The 22,068-nt window shown below is 37.9% G+C and overlaps 1 protein-coding gene across 1 annotated transcript; it reads right to left on the reverse strand.

Annotated features, from left to right (window-relative positions):
* Positions 1 to 2,431: 2,431 nt before the first annotated feature.
* LOC131160293 (uncharacterized) lies at positions 2,432 to 19,326 on the reverse strand. The gene is made up of 3 exons (XM_058115777.1): positions 18,919 to 19,326; positions 3,235 to 3,472; positions 2,432 to 2,849 (listed from the first exon to the last, which is right to left on the reverse strand). Exons 1-3 carry the CDS (start codon positions 19,204 to 19,206, stop codon positions 2,707 to 2,709), a joined length of 669 nt encoding a protein of 222 aa, XP_057971760.1. The 5' UTR covers positions 19,207 to 19,326; the 3' UTR covers positions 2,432 to 2,706.
* Positions 19,327 to 22,068: the final 2,742 nt, after the last annotated feature.

A 22,068-nucleotide genomic window follows, 5' to 3' on the forward strand; every position in this document is an offset into this window, starting at 1 on the left:
CAAGCGATACCCCACGCTTGGCACGGTTCACTATCCGAACCGCGGGAATACAAAGAGAATGAAAGTTTTGTGTACAAATAAATGCTTCTCAAAATCTAAGTTGTGCAATGAAAATCTAATACACTCTCACAAGATATGATTTAAGCTCAATAGAGTTTATGTGTTTCTCTCTCAAAATTTGAATTAAATGAGAGAAGATGAGAGTAAATGATCTTTGAGTAAGAAAATGTGTATGATAATAAATGCTCAAAGATTCAAATGTAATAAATGATTTCTCTACAAAATATTTTTGCAACAAATGAAATTTAGAGAAACTAGGGTTTTGCCCTCAAAGATATATTCAATTGAATGTGTATGTGGGAGTAAAATGTTTCATTGATTTTAGAAAATATGTAAGATAAGAGCTTCAAAGATTCAATCGAAATAAAATGATTTCTCCAAAAGTATTTTCAAATACAAGAATGGGAGAATCTAGGTTTTCCCTCTTCAAAAAGATTTTTGCAATAAAAGAGTAGAAGAGAACTTTGATTTGTAAAATAAAATGCCTAACAATGAAAGAGTATAAAAATATATGTGCGATAGTGTTTTCAAATGCTTTGGGCTTGGTATTTATAAAGAAATTTCAATTCTAGCTGTTATGTGGCCGTTAGGGAATAAAATAATAATTTAATTTAAATTTTTGTGACAATTTTCTACTCAAAATGAGATCAACCCGAGAGTTTTGGTCGACTGGCCCACGGTCCGATCGACTGGCCCAAGGTGATTTCCCTCTTCCGCATGGTTCGGTTGACTGACCCTTTGATCCGGTCGGCAAGATTTTCATTCCATGAATTTCAGTCGACTGGGCTTAAACGTCCGGTTGACTAGGCCTTTACAAAAATCCATCTCTGGCCATTTGTTATGTCTGGTCGACTACGCTTGTGAGTCCGGTCGACTGGGCTTAAACGTCCGGTCGACTAGGCCTTTACAAAAATCCATCTCTGGCCATTTGTTCTATCCGATCGACTAGGCTTGTGAGTCTGGTTGACTGACCCTTTTACCAAAATGATTTATGGCCAAGTGCTTAGTCCAGTCGACTAGGCTTAAGAGTCGTCGACTGGGCCTTTTGAAAATATGCATTTTAGCCAAAATCTTTTCAAACCTTTGTATGAGTTTAACTTTGTATGTAAAAGGTTTTCCATAAAAAAATTGATTCCCTAAGGTCATTCTATGATCAATGTTAAGCTTTAAATCAGATCATGTAAGACATGCATACAATTTAAACTAAAAGCATTTACAATTAAAATAGTATATGTCTTCACTCTTTGCTCTTCAAGTTTTCCATCGAATAGGCCAAGTAATATGAGCTTTAAGTGCCTCATGGACTCCATATTGCCTTTACCATATGTGTGTGTTGAAGTATAAACATATTCAAGTACTAAACACACACATGAGAAACTTGTGATTTGTCATTATCAAAATGGGATCAAACTTAAAAAGTCAACAAAGATCATTTTCAACAAGGGTTCTTCTACGTCAATCTATTGTTCTTCTTTTCCTCTCTCTCCCTAACATCCTCTTGATATCTCCTTTTTTTTTTTTTTTTTTTTTTTTTTTTTTTTTTTTTTTTTTTTTTTTTTTTCCAATGAAGATCCCTATTTTTACTTGAGTATGCATCTAGGACACGTTTTGCAAGTATTCTTGGCAGCACTTCTTGATAAACCCTCCCCTTTCCCCCGCGCGCAATCCTTAATATCACCTTCTCTACTTCTTTTGCCAAGACAAAACAAGTGCTTTCAAGGTGTTAACAAATCCACTATTGCAACAAATTTTCACATTTTGTTGCCATTTAAGGGGAAAGACTGCTAGCAATGGTTCTACTACATTAGTCCATGATCTTAATCTCCTCCTTGGCTTTTCAAACTTGCCGTCTCCAATTTCCCTTCTCATAATATTCCCCAATTGAATATTCCCCAATTGTTCTTTTAATTTCTTGCGCCACTTTTACATCATAGTATCCTACAACTGTCGACTTTCACCCTAATTGTTGTTTCATATTAGCCATACATTTCCAATGACGATAGATTTAATGTTCGTACTAACCCAAAGCAAAGCAATGTAGTTCAATTTTTTTTTTTATACTCCCACTTGGGAGAAAAACTGGGATACACATGTTAATTTCTACTTTAGAAGTTGATTTCTCAATTGTACCGTTTATTTATTTTCTTTTTCATCCTCTTGTGAAGTTTGGGATTGTTCATCTTCTTTTCTCTTGGAGTATGCTCACTTTAATAATGGTCCTTCCCATGTGTCTTTTCCTTGACATTATACTCTTGACACTTTTATAATGATCTTATTTTATTTTTATTTGTTTGATGCATGTTCTAGTTATTGGAGTTTTTATTTCTTTAAAAATCTCAATAATAGGAAGTCAAGGGGCCTACTCATCTAGTGGAGATTATTGCTCCTCTTCGTTCCTTATTCTAGGTCAAATGTGAACATTGGAGATTCTACAATTCTAATTACCTTTTTGAAGAATTTTTTTGACACATTTTTTTCTAACTAAAATCCTGTCAAAACCTAAAATTTAACTTGCACTTTAAAAGGATTTTGTACAATGCGAAGCATGTACGCATATATTTACACACGAGCACAAGATTTCTGCATACATGAGTTCCCTAAGTATGTCGAGGCACGTGTGATGTCCAAACTCTGGTAGTAAGCTCTTCAATCCGAAACATTGCCTGAGTGGTGATTTGGAGCAGCAGGGTGAACCGAAATTGCAGATACAGTCTCATTCAATGAGTGCTTAGCAAGGCCCACAATCTTCTTCACCACCAACCAAACAGCCCAAAGGAATCCAATCCAACCTGATACATGTATGCATATATATGAACACTTTATTTTTTTATTTATCAAATCCCAGGCAGAAACACGACAACATTAAAAGCAAACCCCCTACTTAAAAGACTTAAGCTGAAAGAGTGCATCTATTTCATGCAGATCTTTGTGAGCATACCCATAAATCCATGCAGGATTTAAACACCAACTAATGGATTAACGATTGGTTCATTGGAAATTGCAGAGGTCCCAGGAATTAGAGGTTGAAACATCGAGTCGAAATCACATGGTCTTCCTATTAAGCTCGGATAACTCAATTTAAACAATATCTCTAGGAAGCATGGGTTTAGAATCTAGAGAATTGAAAATTAGTATGAAAGAAAGAGAAGATATAGAAAGTCAAGTAACTCTTACCTGTCGTTATCAGAACAGCAATGGTGGCCCAAACTGTCACAGTAGAAATAACAAAAACAGCTACTGATAATGCTCCAATGTAAATGGCCGTCACGCAAGCAAAGAAAAAAGCCAAGAAGCCTCCTGCCACCGCTAAAGATATGAGAAGAGAGATGATAATGGCATTGATAGTTGCGGCTACAAAAAAAAGCATAACAAACAGCAACCCTGTCAGCGCCAGAAAAATAATTGTCCCAACCTGCAGCAATTGAAAGAAATTCAAGAAAAAACTGTAAGATATTGTGAAAAGAACTATATAAAAAAAGAATGAAAAAACAAAAAAAAGATTTGCAAAAATCTTCCTTATAAGTGTCTCCTGCATGGTGTGTATACACTTTGAGCAGCATGCACATGAAGACACACAACGTATCTTGCACTGACAAACAAAAAGTCCTACAATTGAGAAAATTTGTGAAAATAGCGGCAATTTTTGTAAGACAACAAAACACAAGTTGACAATGTCAACATCATTCTCCTAGGAGGAACAATCTTTAGCTCCATGAGATATTTAAAGCACAAAATAAGAAAACACTGCTCCGATATGAGGAAGGTGAACTATAGCCATTTTGAGTAGTAATCTCAACTGAAGTTCTAGATGGTACATTTTTCTATGGAAGGAACAATCTTTAGCTCCAGAATAGTATTTAAAGCAAAGAAGTGTGGTAATCTTGGAGAACTGGATGGTATGCAACTGTTCCTGTAAGGTATTAATTAATATAGAGGAAATAATATAATTGAATGCTCCCTCTCTCCACCACACAAAACAAGTTATCATAGCTGGATAAAATCAGATCATTATCATCATCAAAAATCATAATTTCTCCTTGTTCTCTCTCCCTCTTGCCATTTCTCATATCTTTTCTTGATCCTCTTCATCTGCATCATCATCAAAACCCTATAGTAGAGCATCAGAGGCAAACCCAAACAAAAGCAACTTCAACCGATCTTATGAGTCGCTGATATCCAAAACAACTTAGTTGATACCAACACTGTATGGACATCTGGCAGGGGGTTTAGAAATGTGTAAATGGGAGCAATATAAATCGAAGGACAAGATTCCACCTAAATCAATCAAGAAGGAAAAAAGAGTTTAGAGATATTAATGAAGCACGGCCCTTCCATCTCTTTCATGTCAAGGACTGGCACTAACTTGAACACACCAAATACACAGAAACTGAAGTGAAGCCAAACAAACCATAATGCTGCTCCAAACCAAGACAAAACGATAAAGCTGCTCCAAAATCCTTCCATCATTCCAACAATCACAACTACAAAACTAGCACAACCAAATCCCCTTAAAGTTCTTGAGAAATAACCCCTCTAATGAAAAATAGCAAACCCAATTCCCCCCAAAAACAAAAACAGCTAGATCCAAATGAAGCCAAGGAAAAGAAAACGTAGCAAACAAATACAAGAATTCGTTTTCGCCATTTTGAGAACAAGGCATACACACAAGTAAATAAAAATCTTTATTCAGCCTCTTTTATGTAACAAATCATTGGTATTCCAATTAAGGACCACATATAAGATAAAATCCTTGACTTTAGAAGGAGCCAAAGCTTTGCAACTAGGAGTGTAAAGGGAAAATGGAGTCTAGGAGTGTAAAGGGAAAAATTGTTTTAAAGCATCCAAACTCCAAACTCTTTCTATTCTGCATAGAGAAAATGGAAGAGTCAAGAGTGCTCAAAACCAAAACAAGGCCACATATGACCCTAAAGCTCTCTCTCTCTCTCTCTCTCTCTCTCTACAACTACATTTTACTGCCAACACCGCCCATCCCTGAAATCCCATAGCCATAGTCAACAAACCTTCATCACCACAGCACACCAAAATCACCTGTGCAACCTCGTGGCCATTGTAAAACTCTCATACAAATTTGTCAGACCAATTGAAAATTTTGTTATCATTACACAATAATGGCTATGACTAGGCCACTGCACCACAAACCCCACCTCCAACCCATTCTCAACCACCATAGTCATCCTTGCATCTAAACCTTGCCCAACACCAAACCTTCCAAACGTCAATGTATCAGTAATTTTCTGCGAGAGACAAAGATATTGAGAGGGATTTAGCAAAGGGCCAATCAAAGAAAATGAGCAGAGCGATCCTCGTGGCTACATGTGTCATCAGCAACTATTGGCACCATTGGCCTACAAGAAGTTTGCAGATTGACTCATCAATGCTTGTGGGTCAACAATGCAGAATGCCCCTCTTAGGGATGGGATTCATGAAACAAAGAACTCTCTGGGAGTTCGATGGATATTGAAAAAATCACTCGGCCTCCTCCTCATTAACTTACCATTCCACTGCTATAAATATCCCACTCTCACATTTCAAGTGCAACCCATCATCTTCATCCTCATCATGGCAAACTCGTCACCATCTCCTTCACCACAGCCTGCCACCTCAACACCCCCAACAAACCCTATTGCTGTTGTCGTCCATATCTTGTACTTTTGTTGAACAAATAGAATTTTGTTTTTCTTTGATCTCTTGAGCATCCAAAGTTTCCCACATGTGTGTACATGTGTTACACACATGTCATAAGTCAAGCTTGTTCAAGGCATTATGCTTGTCTACAACTACTTGCCTTGTGTACATGGGATGGGTTACCATCATGTAAATATTAGTATACATTTTATGCTTTTAGTAAGTGTAACCCTTAATGTAAAAGGGGAGTACAACTCCTCCGAAAAGACTAAAATCATACAAAGTTTTTGGAATAGTTTTAGGGTCAAAATCGGGACTAGAACGAAGTTTACGAAAACGTCAACCGACACCGGATTTTTTCGGTGTCTTCAAAAAGACCTAGAATGACCTTAAGACACTCACTCATGCATACACATGTTTGGTCATTTGAAATAGGATGACTGGTGGCTTAAACAGGACCAAAATGCACAAAATATACACATTCGGTCGACCAAACTACCATGTACAAAATGCCTCGGTCGACCGAACCCGGACCAGGTCAACTAGTTGACCACAGCCCGGTCGACCGACCTATGTAGTTCAAAATGGGCCCAGTCGACCGAACCTTGTCCGGGTCAACAGTTTGACCATGACCCGATCGACCGAACTTGCCAGTTCATTTATACCCGATCGACCGAACTCCCTTGGAGTCAACATATTGACCACCTGATCAACCGAACCCAAAATGCACTCCAACGCTCTGGTCAACTGAGGGTCCTCGAGAGATGCCCCAACAACCTGGTCGACCGAACTTCTCAATTCAAAATGTCCCGATCGATTGAACCTCGCTTTTTGAAAAATCGCCTCTTCCAGTCGACCAACCAGTTAGTTCATTTTCACCCTAGTCGACCGAACCGCGCTAATTTGGAAAAATCGCCCTTCCTGGTCGACCGACCTTGAAGTTCAAAATTGGCCCGATCGACCGAGCCATATGAACTTCAGTCGACCGAAAGTCTTCTAGTCAACCGGTGCTCCTGGGTTGGTCCGAATTTTTACCACGGTTAACTTTTTAAAACGAGGTTAATTTTAATTAAATGTCATTACACTTTTTCTAAAATGACCTCTGTGTCCCCAACGGTCATATTTCTCACAAACTCTATAAATACCCCTTCATTACTCCAAATTAGCAACTATGATTAACTCTAAGTTTCTCTCTAATCCTCTGTTAATCAAAGTTCCCCCAACTCATTTTTATTGCAAAAATTTCTTCTTAAGGCAAAATATTTTATACAAAACTCTCCAACTCTCTTCCACTCTGTCATTTCAAAATTACTCTTGAAGAGAGTATATTTATTTTTGGGCTTTTATTTTTACATGTTATACTCTCACGTGCTATTTGTTTTCGGAAATTATTTTTGAGAATATACCTTTGGTTTCTCCTAATTATTTCCTTGATAAATATATTTTGGGAGAAGTCTTTTATTGCACAAATATTTTATTGAGCCTAACTCCTAGATTCTCCAAGTATTTCTAACTTGCATAAATCTTTGATTGGAGAACATAATACTCATTTTTCATATACATTCTATTTGTGCAAAAATCATTGAAAGAGAAAAACCCTAGGTTCTCCTATAGTTTTATTGAAATATCTTTTTGGAGAAAACCTTTTTATTAGGGTTTAAAAATAGTTAAGCACCCTTATTCCCCTGAGCATTATTTCATATCATTAGAGTGTGCATTTGTATTGAGCTTATTGTGTACATTTCAGCTTGTATTTTTTAGAAGCACTTTAATGTACAAAAATGGTATTAATGTAACGGTTGGATTCAGCCCATTAATTGAACTGGGGAGCCTCAGCCTCGTAAGTGAGACCGGTTCGATTTAGCCCGGAATTGAACTGGAGAGTCTCAACCCTGTAAGTGAGACTAGTTTGTCTCAGCCTAACAATTAAGCTGGGGTTTTTCTTGCCCTATAAGGAGAGGATGTAAAAGGCTTTTGCTCCGCCTGATTAAGTGAGCAGGAATAGTGGAATCCTTGGGGGTAAGCCCAAGGCAGGGATATAGGTTGGTTTGGCCGAACCTCGATAACAAATCTGGTGTCGCTCTCTCTATCTTATTTAAATTCCTGCACTTTAATTTCAGCATGTGTATGAATGATTGTTTTATGTCTTAATTATTCTCATGCACACATTTAATTTAAATAAGATACTGCACATGTGTATGTTTGCTTTTAGTGTTAAAATCATTTTACACACAAGTGTATATGTTGAATGGGATATGATACGTGGTGAATCGGTGAAATGTTTAAATTTGCCGAAAAGTTTTAAAACCCAATTCACCCCTCCTCTTGGGATCACACCAATTCCAACATCATCAAAAAGGGGGCGAATGTTGACCTCATAGGTCAGACCCGATTTTGATAATGACAAATACTCAAGTATTTGATGACTATCTAATTCATTAGCAGATATACTGATGGCACATGAAGTAAAGCATGAAGACCCTGAAGATCATTTTATTGTATTTCATTATTATTCAATTCGGGACTATAATAGTAATTAGGAGAAAAAGGTCTGTAATAAATCTTTGCATATCATGCATATAGGATAAATTGTAAGCTCAATAGACCTTAGTGAGACCTTAGGTCCCAATACATATGCACAAATAAGTCTGCATTATCACTTGCACAATCAGGGGATTAACTTGAAATAAATTAGACAAAATAAGCATGTTCGGTCGACCGACCCAACCAAGCTTATTCAGCTTGGTCGACCGAACTGGCCAGTGGTCAACTATTTGACCACAGTACGGCCGACCGAACCTAGCCAAGTTTATTTAGCTTGGTCGACCGAACCTCCCGGGATCAACATATTGACACCTCGGTCAACCGACCAGGAAAATATGGGCAACGCCCTAGTCGACCGAACCCCCACGTGAGAGATTCCAACCGCTTGGTCGACCGAACTTCATAGTTCAAAACAATCTGGTCAACCAAACCGCATGGATTTGGAAAACCGCCTTTGAAACCCTCAAGTTGGTCGGCCATCTTCTCAATTCACTTTCTCCACGGTCGACTGAACTATGACACTCGGTCAACCGAACCTTAAGTTCGGTCGACCGGTGCTCTCGGGTTGAATATTTTTTTACCGAGGTTAAAGGTCTTTAAATAGGGTTAACTTTGCTAAATTTTTTTAAAACAATTCTAATAATTCCCTACACGTCTTAAACGGCTATATTTTGGCCTTTATCTATAAATATGAGTTCATTTGTGAGGATTAATAGAAGATTAAGAAAAATCATTAGCCAAAATTCTCTTAAACTCAAAATCCTATTTTGCCTATAACACTTCCAAAAACTCTCATACATTCATTCTCTTAATTCATCTTAGCTTTGTGAGAGATTCTTGTTGTGCTAGTGCTTATTATTAGTGCTCATACTCCCATTACTTTGCTTGGTTGATTGGTATTAATTTTGGGGAGTTAAACAAGGTTTATCTCACAGATTTTATTTGGTAAATCTTGTGTTGGGAAAAACTTAGTAGCTTGAGAATCTTTGCATTGTCATTACAAGATTCCTATAGCTATATTTTGTTGTGCAAACATTTTTACAAGCTATATTATTCTTTCAAACAACTCTTGAGCATATTTTATTGAAGAAAATATTTTTGAGTTGATTTGAATATTGTTGTGGCATCTTTGAAACTCTAATTCTTTATTGAGATTTGATATAACTTGTTTCAAAGAAATAGCTTGATTAGAAAACTCTTAAGCATTCTTGCGATCATATCTTGTAAAGTGTGGCTTGCACAAAAATACACATCACTGATCTTACATTTACCTATATAGTTGATGTGCATTTGATTGATTACATTTGGTACATATCTACTTGATTGAAAAGCATAATCACTGTACCCTGTTATATTGAGAAATCTGTTGTATTCCAGGCGTGGCCTGAGGGGACGGTAATCCAATCCGGTAAGGATTGGTTGTAAAGGTTGAGGTCATCCCTGTGCTAATTGACCTAATTGTTTAGGTGTCATTCCACCCGTTAAGTGAGCTTATAATGGTAATCTCTGTGCTTGTTAGCTAAGGTGAGGGCGTAGGCAATTTGCCGAACCTCGATAACATTTTTGGGTGTCATCTCTATTTATTGCTTTGTTGTGCATACTTAGCTAAATTATTTGTGCAATTTAATTTTCGCTATATATTTAAATTCATTTACTTATCTACACTAGATTAACCCTAGGCTTGTGTAATACTGTTGTTAGGAGATTAACCTAGGGAATAAAATTTGAAAATACCAATTCACCCCACCCTCTTGGGATTATGGTAAAGCTAACATGGTCGACCGAACCTCAAATATGGTCGACTGAAACTCTCGAGTTGCTCAATTTTTACCGAGGTTAAACAAGGGTTATTTTTTATTAACCATACTTAAACTTTTTCAAAAATACCGAATGAGTCTCGAACGGTTATATTTTTTGGAGTGTCTATACATACTCCCTCATTTGGTTTAATTAGCAATGCATTAGCAAACATCATTACCAATATATTCTCTAAATTTTTCAAATACCTATTTTTTACATACAAGCTTACTATTTCCATTCTTGCTCATCCTCGTTAAATTCATTTAGTAAGAGTGTTTTAAAGATCATATTATAAGCTTACACTCTCATTGATTGTATTTGATTGAGTTTGATTTTATTTGAGAGTAAGCTTTGAGTTTTTCCCTTGTGACTTTATTAATAAGTCTTCTTTGGGAAAGCTCTCTAGAGCTAGTGAGTCTTGCATTATTGTTACAAAACTAAGAGCTTGTATTGTGTTTGTTTGTGAAATATTTTTTACAAACCAATTTCAAATATCCCTTGTGGTTGATTTTTGAGAAAAAACATTTTTGAGATATTTGCTTGTGTGCTTAAGATATTTGATACTGCACTTTGTGATTGATATTGTTATCTTGATTCAAAGATCCTAACACATATACTTTCACACTCTGATTGCTATACTTACATTATTTTGAGAGTAGACATTTAAACTACATTGAGTTTATCATATCCTATCATATCATAGTCCATTGGTTATACTGGTACAAATCTGCTTATTGGAAAAGCAAGTATTTTTGTACACGAAATTTATATTGTGAATCTGTTGTATTCCAGGCGTGGCCTGAAGGGGTGATAATCTAGCCCGTCAAGATTGCTTGTAAAGGTTGAGGTTAGCCCTGGTAATTTGACCTGGTGTTGTATAGGGTGCCGTTCCACCTGTTAAGTGAGCAATAGTGGTAATACTCGGGCTTGCGAGCTGAGGCAAGGACGTAGGCAAGTTTGGCCGAACCCCGATAACATTTATTGTGTCAACTTTAATTTCCACACTTAAATTTACGCACTTGAATATTGTTATTTTAATTATTGTAAATGTTTCAGAATTACTGAGATTGCTTCAATTGCTTTACACTTTTGCTCAGTTTGATTTCTGCTAAATTGATTAATGCTTAGAAAGACCCTAGATTGGGAAATACTGATTGAGATTTGAACATAACCTAGGAAGAAATTTTAAAATTCCAATTCACCTCCCCCCCCCCCCCTCTTGGGAATATACCAATTCCAACACAACACCCCCCCCCCCCCGGGAAGCTGAGCATCAGATTGGAATGAACGTGAAGCTTGGATCGGAAAAATTCAAAAAGGGGTCGAGGGCACATGCTGCGTATAAAGTTTTCCAGCGACAACAAGTTCTCAAAGGAAATGATAGTCTAATTCAACATGTTTGGCCTGCTTGTGAGAAACTGGGTTGGAGCTCAAAAACAAATGGCAATTTTGTTGTCGCATAAGAGAAGAGGCCACTGTGGAATGGGAACCTAGAGGTCACGAAGGAGATGCGTAAGCCAAAGAAGTTCGACGACAGTGTGCGCAAGAGCACGATACTCAGATTCACAGCTGGAACAGGATACAGTAGGTTGCTTCTTAGCACTCTAAGAAACCAAATTGTCGCCAAGATAAATAGAGTAGCCAGAAGTAGAACGACGAGAGTCAGGATAGCCTGCCTAGTCACCATCAGAGTAAGCAATTAAAGCACTAGGAGTAGAAGATGGGCGAAATGTAAGGCCAAAATGGAAGGTGCCCTTGACATAGCGAAGAATACGCTTAAGAGCAAGAAAATGATCTTCAGTTGGAGCATGCAGAAAATGGCTAACAGAGTTGACAGCATAAGCAATGTCAAGGCGCGTGATGGTCAAGTATTGGAGTGCGCCAACGAGAAACCTGTAAAGAGTGGGATCCGAAAACAGAGAACCATCAGCAGACAAGTGCTGGGAAACAACCATGAGAGTATGGATGAGTTTGCTATCAAGTAACTGAGCTCAAGTAAGAATATCTCATGCATATTTCAGCTAACTGATAAAAGGACCATCTGCAGTTGGCGAAGCTTCAAGGCCAAGAAAGTAACTGAGAGGACCTAAATCCTTAGTGGCGAACTCAGAATTGAACTTACAAGTAAAGCTATTAAGAAGAGATGAGCTGTTGCCAGTACCAATAATGTCATCAACATAAAGAAGCAAATAGATAATGTCAGATTGCTTATGAAAGACAAATAGAGAAGTGTCAACATGGCAATAAGAGAAACCAAGTTGAATGAGAAAAGAGCTGAAGAGCAAGAACCGGGCACAAAGAACTTGCTTGAGACCATAGAGAGTTTTCTTCAGCTGACAAACATGATTAGGGAAGCGAGGACCAATGTACCCAGGAGATTGTTCCAAATAAACATTTTCAGTGAGAGTACCGTTAAGGAACATAGTCTTGACGTCAAGTTGACAAAGAGGCCATTTGTTGGTCACGGCAATAGAAAGCACAACGCGGACAGTGGTAGCCTTGATAACAGGACTAAGAGTGTCAGTGTAGTCAAGACCAGGTACCTGTGTATAGCCCTTAGCAACAAGGCGGGCTTTGAGACGCTCAATGGATCCATCAAGTATATGTTTGGTCCGAAACACCCATTTGGAGCCCACAACATTGGTGTTTGCAGGTTGAAGGACTAAAATCCAAATGCAATTATTTTGCAGGGCTTGAACTTCTTCATACATGGCGGCAAGCCAAGCAGGATTATTAGCAGCAGATTTGAATCCTTTAGGCTCAGTAGAGACAAGAAGAGCAGAAAGAAGTCTAGAGGATCCCAAGACACTAAGGTTGATCGGATGGCGAGTTTTGAAAATACTAGCTTTAGCTCATGTGAGCATAGGGTGAGAACCCAACGGAAATGAAGGAGCAGGAACATAAGGAGCGGTTCGTGTCTCAGAAGGGGGCAAGCTAGAAGCTGGGTGCGGCAGAGAGGGACTTGCAAAAGAATCAGTAGCCTACAAAGACTCATCCACTGGATCAGTACAGATAGCACACGGGGTAGATCCGGATTGAGTAATGTGCGAAGAATGGTGTGTAGGGGAAAAGTGAAGGGGGTCTGTATGGAGAAGGCTGGGTTCCAGAAAAGTGGAAAAATGTAGAGAGGAAAGGGGCTAAGCCTAAAAGGTATCGATGAACCTGAGTAATATCCGGTGCACGTTACCCTCATGGACACCAGCTCGGATTCTTAGATCCGATGCACGACGCCCCCTTTTTTGGTACGCTAGCTCAGATTCTTACATCCGATGCACATTACCCTCATGGATGCTAGCTCAGATTCCTACATCCGATGCACGACACCTCCTCTGGTGCGCTAGCTCGGATTCTTACATCCGATACACGTCACCCTCTTTTTTGGTACGCTAACTCGGATTCCTACATCCGGTGCATATTAGTCCATTTGGTACGCTAGCTCGGATTCGTACATCTGGTGCACATTACCCTCATGGACGCTAGCTCGGATTCCTACATCCGACGCAAGTCACCTTCAACCCCTTTGTAGATCCCTACTAACCACTAATGGTCCAAGAGAGTTTACTAGCACAAGTTGTTTCATCCCAAAAGCTTAGTCATTTGAAAGCATATACTTCTACCTAGTTAAAATAAGTGTCTCTTATCTTTATAAGTCATATTACTACAAAATGACAAAGGAATAACATCCACTGTCATTTTCAAGCAACAATGCCTATAAAGAGGGGCAGCTGTAGACACCCAAATTTTTACCAGGTCATTTTGATTAATAGAACGGGGTCCTGTTCCCAAAGCGACTTCAAGTTCTAAACCAAGGAGGGCCCCATACAGCTTATGGACCTCACATGGCTTGTGGGCCACACACATCTCTACTTGGCCCCATGTGGCTTGTGGGCCCCACACGTCTCCATCGAGCTCCACGCAGCTTGTGGGCCTCACACGGATTGGGCCGCACTTGATAAATGTTTTTTTTTATTATTTAATTGTAAAATGCAAGCATGCTTTGTTCCCCCATGATTTGTAAGTAATAATTATTCACCCCATGCTCTATCTCCCCATGCTTTCTCCCCATGATTTGTACGTCATAATTATTCACCCCATGTTTTGTTTCCCCATGATTTGTAAGTCATAAGTATTCACCCCACGCTTTGTATCCCCATGATTTGTGAATCATAATTAATCACCCCATGCTTTGTTCCCCCATGATTTGTGACCCATAATTACCCCCCCATGCTTTGTTTCTCATGTTTGCCCCAAACTAAGTCTATAAATAGTCTTCTCATTGCAAGCACAAAAAAGGAGTTTTATATATTGAAGTCTTCCATTGTTAAGCTTGTGAAGCTTGTTCCTCTCTTTATGAGTGAGTAGTGAGGCTACGTTCTGTTCTCTCGGGAGATCAAGTGGTGAGAAACCACTAATCTTCCCAGCAACTCCATCATCCCCTCCTCCATCAACACCACACGGCCACCACCAACATATACCCACACGGACATCGGTCGACCAATCCCATCTCTCATCGGTGTCGAGTTATCCCATTTGAAGAAAGCACTCCGTAGTGCCTCAACTCAGAGCTCAAGAATCACCCCCAGAAGGGCACTCTAAACTAACACCTACAGACTCACCAACAGGAAAAGAAGATTGAATGAGAGGAGTGCCTCAACTCAGAGCTCAAGAATCACCCCCACAAGGGCACTCTAAACTAACACCTACAGACTCACCAACAGGAAAAGAAGATTGAATGAGAGGAAGACGAGAGGTAAAACTAATAGGCTTTTCCTTCCTGAGTTACATTCTAAAATGTGATAGACTAGGTATGAAATTGTGAATGCAGGAACTCAAACCCAAAGTTAGGTTCAACCCTGAACCTAAAGCCCATTTGCTCCTCAGCGAACCGTTTGACCCACTGAATCGTTTTGAACCGGTTATCTAGTATTTTCTTATTTATTTTTCTATTATGTTATCTATTTGAAAATTCAGGCTAAATATGGAAAAATCACTATTAAAAAATCAGGAAAATTCAAAAAGAAAAAAATTGAAAAATATTTTGAGGCCAAAAAATAGTTTTTGCACTTGGAAAAATAAAAATGGGTTCCAAAAACTTCCCAAAAAATTTTGAAAATATTACTTAATATGTAGAAAAAAAAATTCTATAAAAATTTATGAAATAAATATGGGAGTTATTTTCATAAAATATTTTCTCAATTTTTATCCCTATGATTTCAAAAGAGGGCATGAGCTTTTTAGGCTTCATATGTATATTATGTAAATATTTGTGTGGTTTAGTATTTTGCATGTGTATGTGCATTTTTGCAAATTTTCAAAAGGGAGTAATTTAAAAGGCTATTAAATTTAATTTGAGGGATAATTTTCAATTAATTAGGTACCGTTCAAAGAACGAGAGTGTAGGGGGTGCTAATACTTTCCACTCACATAACCAAACTTCCAATCCCTACTTTGGTAAACGCAGACCGATTTTACCCTTAATTAGGTAGTAATCACGTAATTTAACCACACTCCAAAAGGTTAGTGACGACTCCATTATTCCAAAGTTTCACGAAAATTAAAACACCTTTTTATTTCACCCGCCCTGGGGCACCCTCGCTCTGCGGGGACGTCGCGACAGCTTGGCGATTCCACTAGAGACGTCGCAATAGTTTGGTGACTCCGCTAGGGAAGTTCATATGTTGGGCTAGGGTTATAAGCCATATTGCTACAAAATGATAAAGGAATAACCTACATTGTCATTTTCAAACAACAATGCCTATAAAGAGGAGCAGCAGTAGACACCCAAATTTTTACCAGGTCATTTTGATTAATAGAACGGGGGTCCTATTCACCAAAACGAGTTCATGTTCTAAACCTAGGAGGGCCCCACACAGCTTATGGGCCTCATATGGCTTGTGAGCCTCACAAATCTCCATTGGGCGCCACGCAGCTTCTAGGGCACACACATCTCCATCGGGCTCCACGCGGCTTGTGGCCACACAAATTGGGCCGCACTTGACATATGTTTTTTTTTATTATTTAATTTGTAAAATGTAAGCATGTTTTGTTCCCCCATGATTTGTAAGTAATAATTATTCACCCCATGCTTTGTCTCCCCATGATTTGTAAGTCATAATTATTCACCCCATGCTTTGTCTCCCCCATGATTTGTAAGTAATAATTATTCACCACATGCTTTGTTCCCCCATGATTTGTAACCCATGATTATCCCCCCATGCTTCGTTTCCCATGCTTTCTCCAAGTTAAGTCTATAAATAGTCTTCTCATTGTAAGCACAAAAAATGAGTTTTATATATTGAAGTCTTCCATTGTTAAGCTTGTGAAGTTTGTTCCTCCCTTTATGAGTGAGTAGTGAGGCTCAATTTAGCCTGAATTTTCAAATAGATAACTCAATAGAAAAGTAAATAGAAAACCCCCTCCTGGGTTTAGAACTTGAACTCGCTTTGGTGAACAGGACCCTCGTTCTATTAATCAAAATGACCTGGTAAAAATTTGGGTGTCTCCAGTTGCCCCTTTTTATAGGCATTGTTGCTTGAAAATGACAGTGGAGGTTATTCCTTTGTCATTTTGTAACAATATGGCTTATAACCCTGTTCCATATTTAGCTTGAATTTTCAAATAGATAACATAATAGAAGAATAAATAGAGGAACAAGTTTCACAAGCTCAACAATAGAAGACTTCAATATATAAAACTATTTTTTTGTGCTTATAATGAGAAGACTATTTATAGACTTAACTTGGGGCAAGCATGGGAAACAAAGCATGGGAAGATAATCATGGGTTATAAAACATAGGGGAACAAAACATGGGGTGAATAATTATGACTCACAAATCATAGGGAGACAAAACATGGGATGAATAATTATGACTTACAAATCATGGGGAGACAAAGCATGAGGTGAATAATTATGACTTACAAATCATGAGGAGACAAAGCATGGGATGAATAATTATTATTTACAAATCATGGGAGAACAAAACATGCTTGCATTTTACAAATTAAATAATAAAAAATAAAAAAAAACATGTCAATTGCGACCCAATCTGTGTGGGGCCCACAAGTTGCGTGGAGCCCGATGGAGATGTGTAGGGCTCACAAGCCATGTGGGGCCCACAAGCCGTGTGGGGTCCAACGGAGATGTATGGCACACAAGCCGCATAAGACCCAATGGAGATGTGTGGGGCCCACAAGCCATATGAGGCACATAAGCTATATAGGGCCCTCCTGGTTTTAGAACTTGAACTCGCTTTGGTGAACAAGACACCCGTTCTATTAATCAAAATGACTTGATAAAAATTTGGGTGTCTACAAATCTCATATTTTTAATCTTTTTCTCATTTGATAATTCTAAGTTTAAGTCTTCTATTTGGTTTTCATTAAACAACTTACTAATGTAACTTTGTCATCTTTTTTTAATGTCTTCGTTTTTAACCAACACAATATCATCCTCATTTTTTATACATTTTACATTTCTTAAGTCCTTACTTTTCCTTTCTCTAACTTTACCAAGTTTAAATATATCTCTTTTCCCTTCTTTTGTATCTAATCTATCATACAAACTATTAAATAATCTGTATTTAACTTCACTAACGGCCTTTTTTGCATCTTTTCTTGTCTCGTTATACTTTTCAAAGTTATCTTTGTTTCTACATTTTTACCACGTTTTATACTAAATTCTTTTTGTCTTCATGGCTTTTTGTACCTCTTCATCCCACCACTAACTTTCTTTTCTATTCGAGAATCTTCCCCTTAATTCACCTAAAATATCTTTTGCTATCTTTTTAATAGAACTAACTAATCTATTCCAAAGAGTATTTGTATCTATCACATCCTCTATAGTCCAATCCCCATCTTTGATCCTTTTATTTTTAAATTTTATTATATTTTCTCATTTTATGTTCCACCACCTAGTTCTCTTACACTGCTTTATTTTATCATTTTTCTTTCATTTTTTAATATATATATCTAACACTAAGACTCTATGCTGTGTGGTCAGACTTTCACCTAGAATAACTTTACAATCCTTACTTGATAAATGATCTACCCTCCTAGTTAAAAAAAATCTATTCAACTTCTATTTTGTCCACTTTTAAAGGTTATTAAGTGTTTTTCTCTCTTCCTAAAGCAAGTATTCATTATACTAAAATCATATGATATAACGAAATCTAAGATCATCTCCCCAAACTCATTTTTGTCTCCATATACATATCCTCTATGTATACTCTCATAATTTTTATTATCTCTTCCAACATATCCATTCAAATCTCCTCCAATAAATATTTTCTCAATCCCCGGTATGCCTTGTATAATACTATCCATATCTTGCCAAAATAGTCTCTTAAGGTTTTCTACTAAACCGACTTGAGAAGCATAAGCACTAATGATATTCCACAACCAGGTCTACCAATTCATATCTTCTCCAAAATATCAAAAACATGTTTAGACCTATTACTTTTATTATTATATCCTTACTCCTGAAATAAACAAGTTGATGGGATCCCTCTCGGCTAGCTAATCGTTAAGAAATTTAACCTAACAAAACCCAGCCCATCATTGGATCTACCCAATTCGTTTCTTTCCCAAATTATCATGAGTCCATAATCGCGCATTTCCGTGCTAGGCTAGTCAACCCTTCCATCAAACACTTGGTGGGTACAATATGACGAAGACAAACTCCCTGCTGTTCAAAAACATCACTATAAAACAAACCAACAAGATTGAACCTAATAACAATATGACCATAACCAATAATTCGTTCAAATAAAACCATCAAGCTATAGAATTCAAACCGAAAACAATCCATAAGAATATTATCATGCGAAAAATAGGCAGCGAATGGAAAATTCAGAAGAAGCGAGAACTGACAGAAATGACGAGGAGGGCACGGAAAGGGCTGCCGCTGCGAGCCCAGTGAAGAACGTCGAGGCCCGTGTTTTGAAAAGCTTCGGGAAGGAGAGGGGCGTGCTCGGAGAAGGCGACCTTGATCCGGTGCAGCGGCGGAGCAGAGGCGGCGCTGCTGCCGCTATCGGGGCCTAAGATGGCAGCCATCAGGCTTTGGAGAACGCCGTCCAGCGTCTGCCTGTGGTGGGTCCGCTTGGTTCCATCCTCCAAGACCACGCCATTGATTTCCTCCAGTTCAGGCGATTCAACCATTGTTGTTTGCTAAAGCTGTACTTTCAGCTGTCTCTGTGTGTCTAATCTGAGAGAGACCGTGAGAAAAAGAGAGTTAGGTTGATACGTGAGAGTCGAGAGGAGGCTGCCTGTTGAGTTTTTTGTTTTTATTTTAAAATAATATATTAAATAATACTGAAAAATATTTTTTAGATTGTTGTGGTAAGGTAATCTTATTATTTGATCCAACGAAATTTAAAAAGTTAGGATATGTGAAAGATTGATAAACAAATCTTGTTAGACCATCCAACGAGATTTGTCTAAAATTAAAATAACAGGGTGTGGGAATCAGCTAGAGGAGAGAGGAGAGAAAAAGTACCTGAATTTCATAACCTAAGTTTTTTTCCCGTTTTAACTTTTTTTAAAAATAATATAACATTCTCGGAAGTATTTCCCAGAATAACTCTGACGTAATCTCGCTACTCGGAGTGGCGAGATTTCCCACCTATGCAAATGTAACGACCTGAATTTTTAAATGAAATTTAAATAATAAAGAAAGAAAAATTTGAAAAAGGAAAAGAAGGGAAGCTGCCAAACTTCGTCGACGAACACAGGGTTTCGTCGACAAAGGTTTTAAAGATTTCGTCGACAAACACAGGGCTTCATCGACAAGAAAATATCGAGAGGGGTTCTGAGGCAGCTTGAATTTTGTCGACGAATATAGGGTCTCGTCAACGAAATTTATGAAGAACTCGTCGACGAAGATCGAGCTCGTCGACGAATTCTGCTGCCTATAAATATGAAAAATCCGATTTTTATTTCATTTTTCACGCCCCTCTCTCTCTCTCTCTCTCTCTCCTCTCTCTCCTCTTTAGCCCTCTCACTCTCTCTCTTCGATTTTGGGCTGGTTTTACGTTGGATCGAAGATCTGAGGCTACCATGACGTTCCTGGCAAAGTTCTCTACAAGGTTGCCAAAGCGGATCGTTGAGAAAATAAAGTTGGAAATCATTCCTAAGTTGAGGTAAGGTTTTTTAAGCCAAATTAGACTTTATGGTAGTTAGGGAAATTGATGTATGCATGAAAATATTGAGGTTTAATACTAGAAGTTTTGAGTTTCAGGGTATTGAGTAGGAAATCCTACGGGGGTCAGGCTAGAAAATTTGAGGGGCTTTCTCAGTAGTCAGGTAATGGAGTAAACTAAAGCAGTTCTTTTCCATGCAAACTATTAGTGATTATGAGTAGATTTATTTTCAAAAAAACATATGATATATTCATTTATTATGAATGAAATGTACGATTGGGAAAATACTGTTATGATGCTTAAAAAGTATATGTATGTATGAGATGTCAGAAAATCATGATTTTAAAATATGAAGTATGACTTTTAATAGAGCATGTGTGGCATGAATATTATTTTATGTGAAATGAAAAAAGATATGAATGCTTTTACAAGTAAAACACATTTTCGAGTATTTTGGAATGATGGGTTATGTTATATTGAGTTGACAAATATATGATAAATGAGTTATTTTCAAATGTAAATACCAGAAATGTATTTGACGCAAGGCCATATTTATGTTATCGGCACAAGGCCGTATTTATATGATTTTGGCACGAGGCCATGAATTTACGTTATCGACGCGAGGCCGTATTTATTATGCTATCGGCACGAGACTGTATTTATTATGTTATGGCACGAGGCCGTATTTATGTTATTGGCGCAAGGCCATATATATATATATATATATATATATATATATTTATATATTTATTTATTTACTATGATTTTGGCACGAGGCCATACGTATGATTTCGGCGCGAGACCGTATCTATGTTTTCGGCACGAGGCTGTGTTGATGTTACGTATGTTCATGTATTATATGTTATTGCAACCAGGATGTTAGTTTAGTTCAGACCAGGAGTTCGGTACCGTAGCTATGGGTAGATTTTGGCATGAGACCATATTAATGCTAACCATCCCACGAGGGGATAGGAGATGGATAGTCGATGTAGCTTTTAGTAGAGTGTGGACGTCCACCTGACAGTCCGGACCAGGGTGCGGCAGGCCCATCGTACTTACAAATATAGTTGATTCGGCAGTGGTCAGCCAGCCATTGTCGGGTCCCGCCTTTGGGCTACACAACCCGTCATGGGGGTAATACATGACATTAGCTAGCTATTCTTCTTGGGTTGATTTTTCAGTATTACGAGTTATAGCAAATGTTTATGTACATTACGAGTTATTAGCATATATGAAAATGTATGATTATTTCGAATGATATGACGAATGTTTTCCGACTTATAAAATGTACAGTATATGTATAATTGCACTAAATATTCGTGTTGTCACACAACTGTATTTAATTTACTTTCCCTTACTAAGAAGTGTCTCACCCTCAACATTGATACATTTTTCAGGAAATCTAGAGAAACCGGCGGGTCAAGGCCGCCGTTGAGTGAGTGGAGCTTCCCTACTAGAAGTGTAAGCCTTAAGCTAGGATTAGGAGATTTTTGGTTGCATAATCCTAGTGTTATTTTGATTTTTTCTTGGAGATTGTACATATGAACAAAATATTGATATTAATAGAAAACTATGGTATTACATTTTATGGGTGGATGTATGGATTTTTATGTTTATTGCTGCTAGGAATTCCGCTGTGTATGACAAGTGTCCCCGTTACCCACGGGTTCAGGTTGACCATTTATTTATTATGTTGTATTTTATTGAAGGACGTTATAGCAAATCTCTTGGCTGCCACACATTTGTGCCAGATTGGGCCTGACATTTAAATCTTGTTACACGAAGTAACGAGATTTGCTTAAATCTCACTACTCCATGTAGCGAGATTTTCTGTGCACCTATTGAATAGGTTTGCCCTATATTATTTATTAATAATTAATTA

This window comes from Malania oleifera, chromosome 7 (assembly GCF_029873635.1).
Source record: "Malania oleifera isolate guangnan ecotype guangnan chromosome 7, ASM2987363v1, whole genome shotgun sequence".
Classification (NCBI taxonomy): domain Eukaryota; kingdom Viridiplantae; phylum Streptophyta; class Magnoliopsida; order Santalales; family Ximeniaceae; genus Malania; species Malania oleifera.

Excerpts from the sequence above, each read along its gene's own strand:
- LOC131160293 (XM_058115777.1), bottom strand. The coding sequence starts at position 19,206 with ATGGTTGAATCGCCTGAACTGGAGGAAATCAATGGCGTGGTCTTGGAG. Across the intron at positions 3,473-18,918 it reads GTGCCCTCCTCGTCATTTCT|GTTGGGACAATTATTTTTCT; the intron begins GTCAGTTCTCGC and ends CAATTGCTGCAG. Across the intron at positions 2,850-3,234 it reads TGCTGTTCTGATAACGACAG|GTTGGATTGGATTCCTTTGG; the intron begins GTAAGAGTTACT and ends TACATGTATCAG.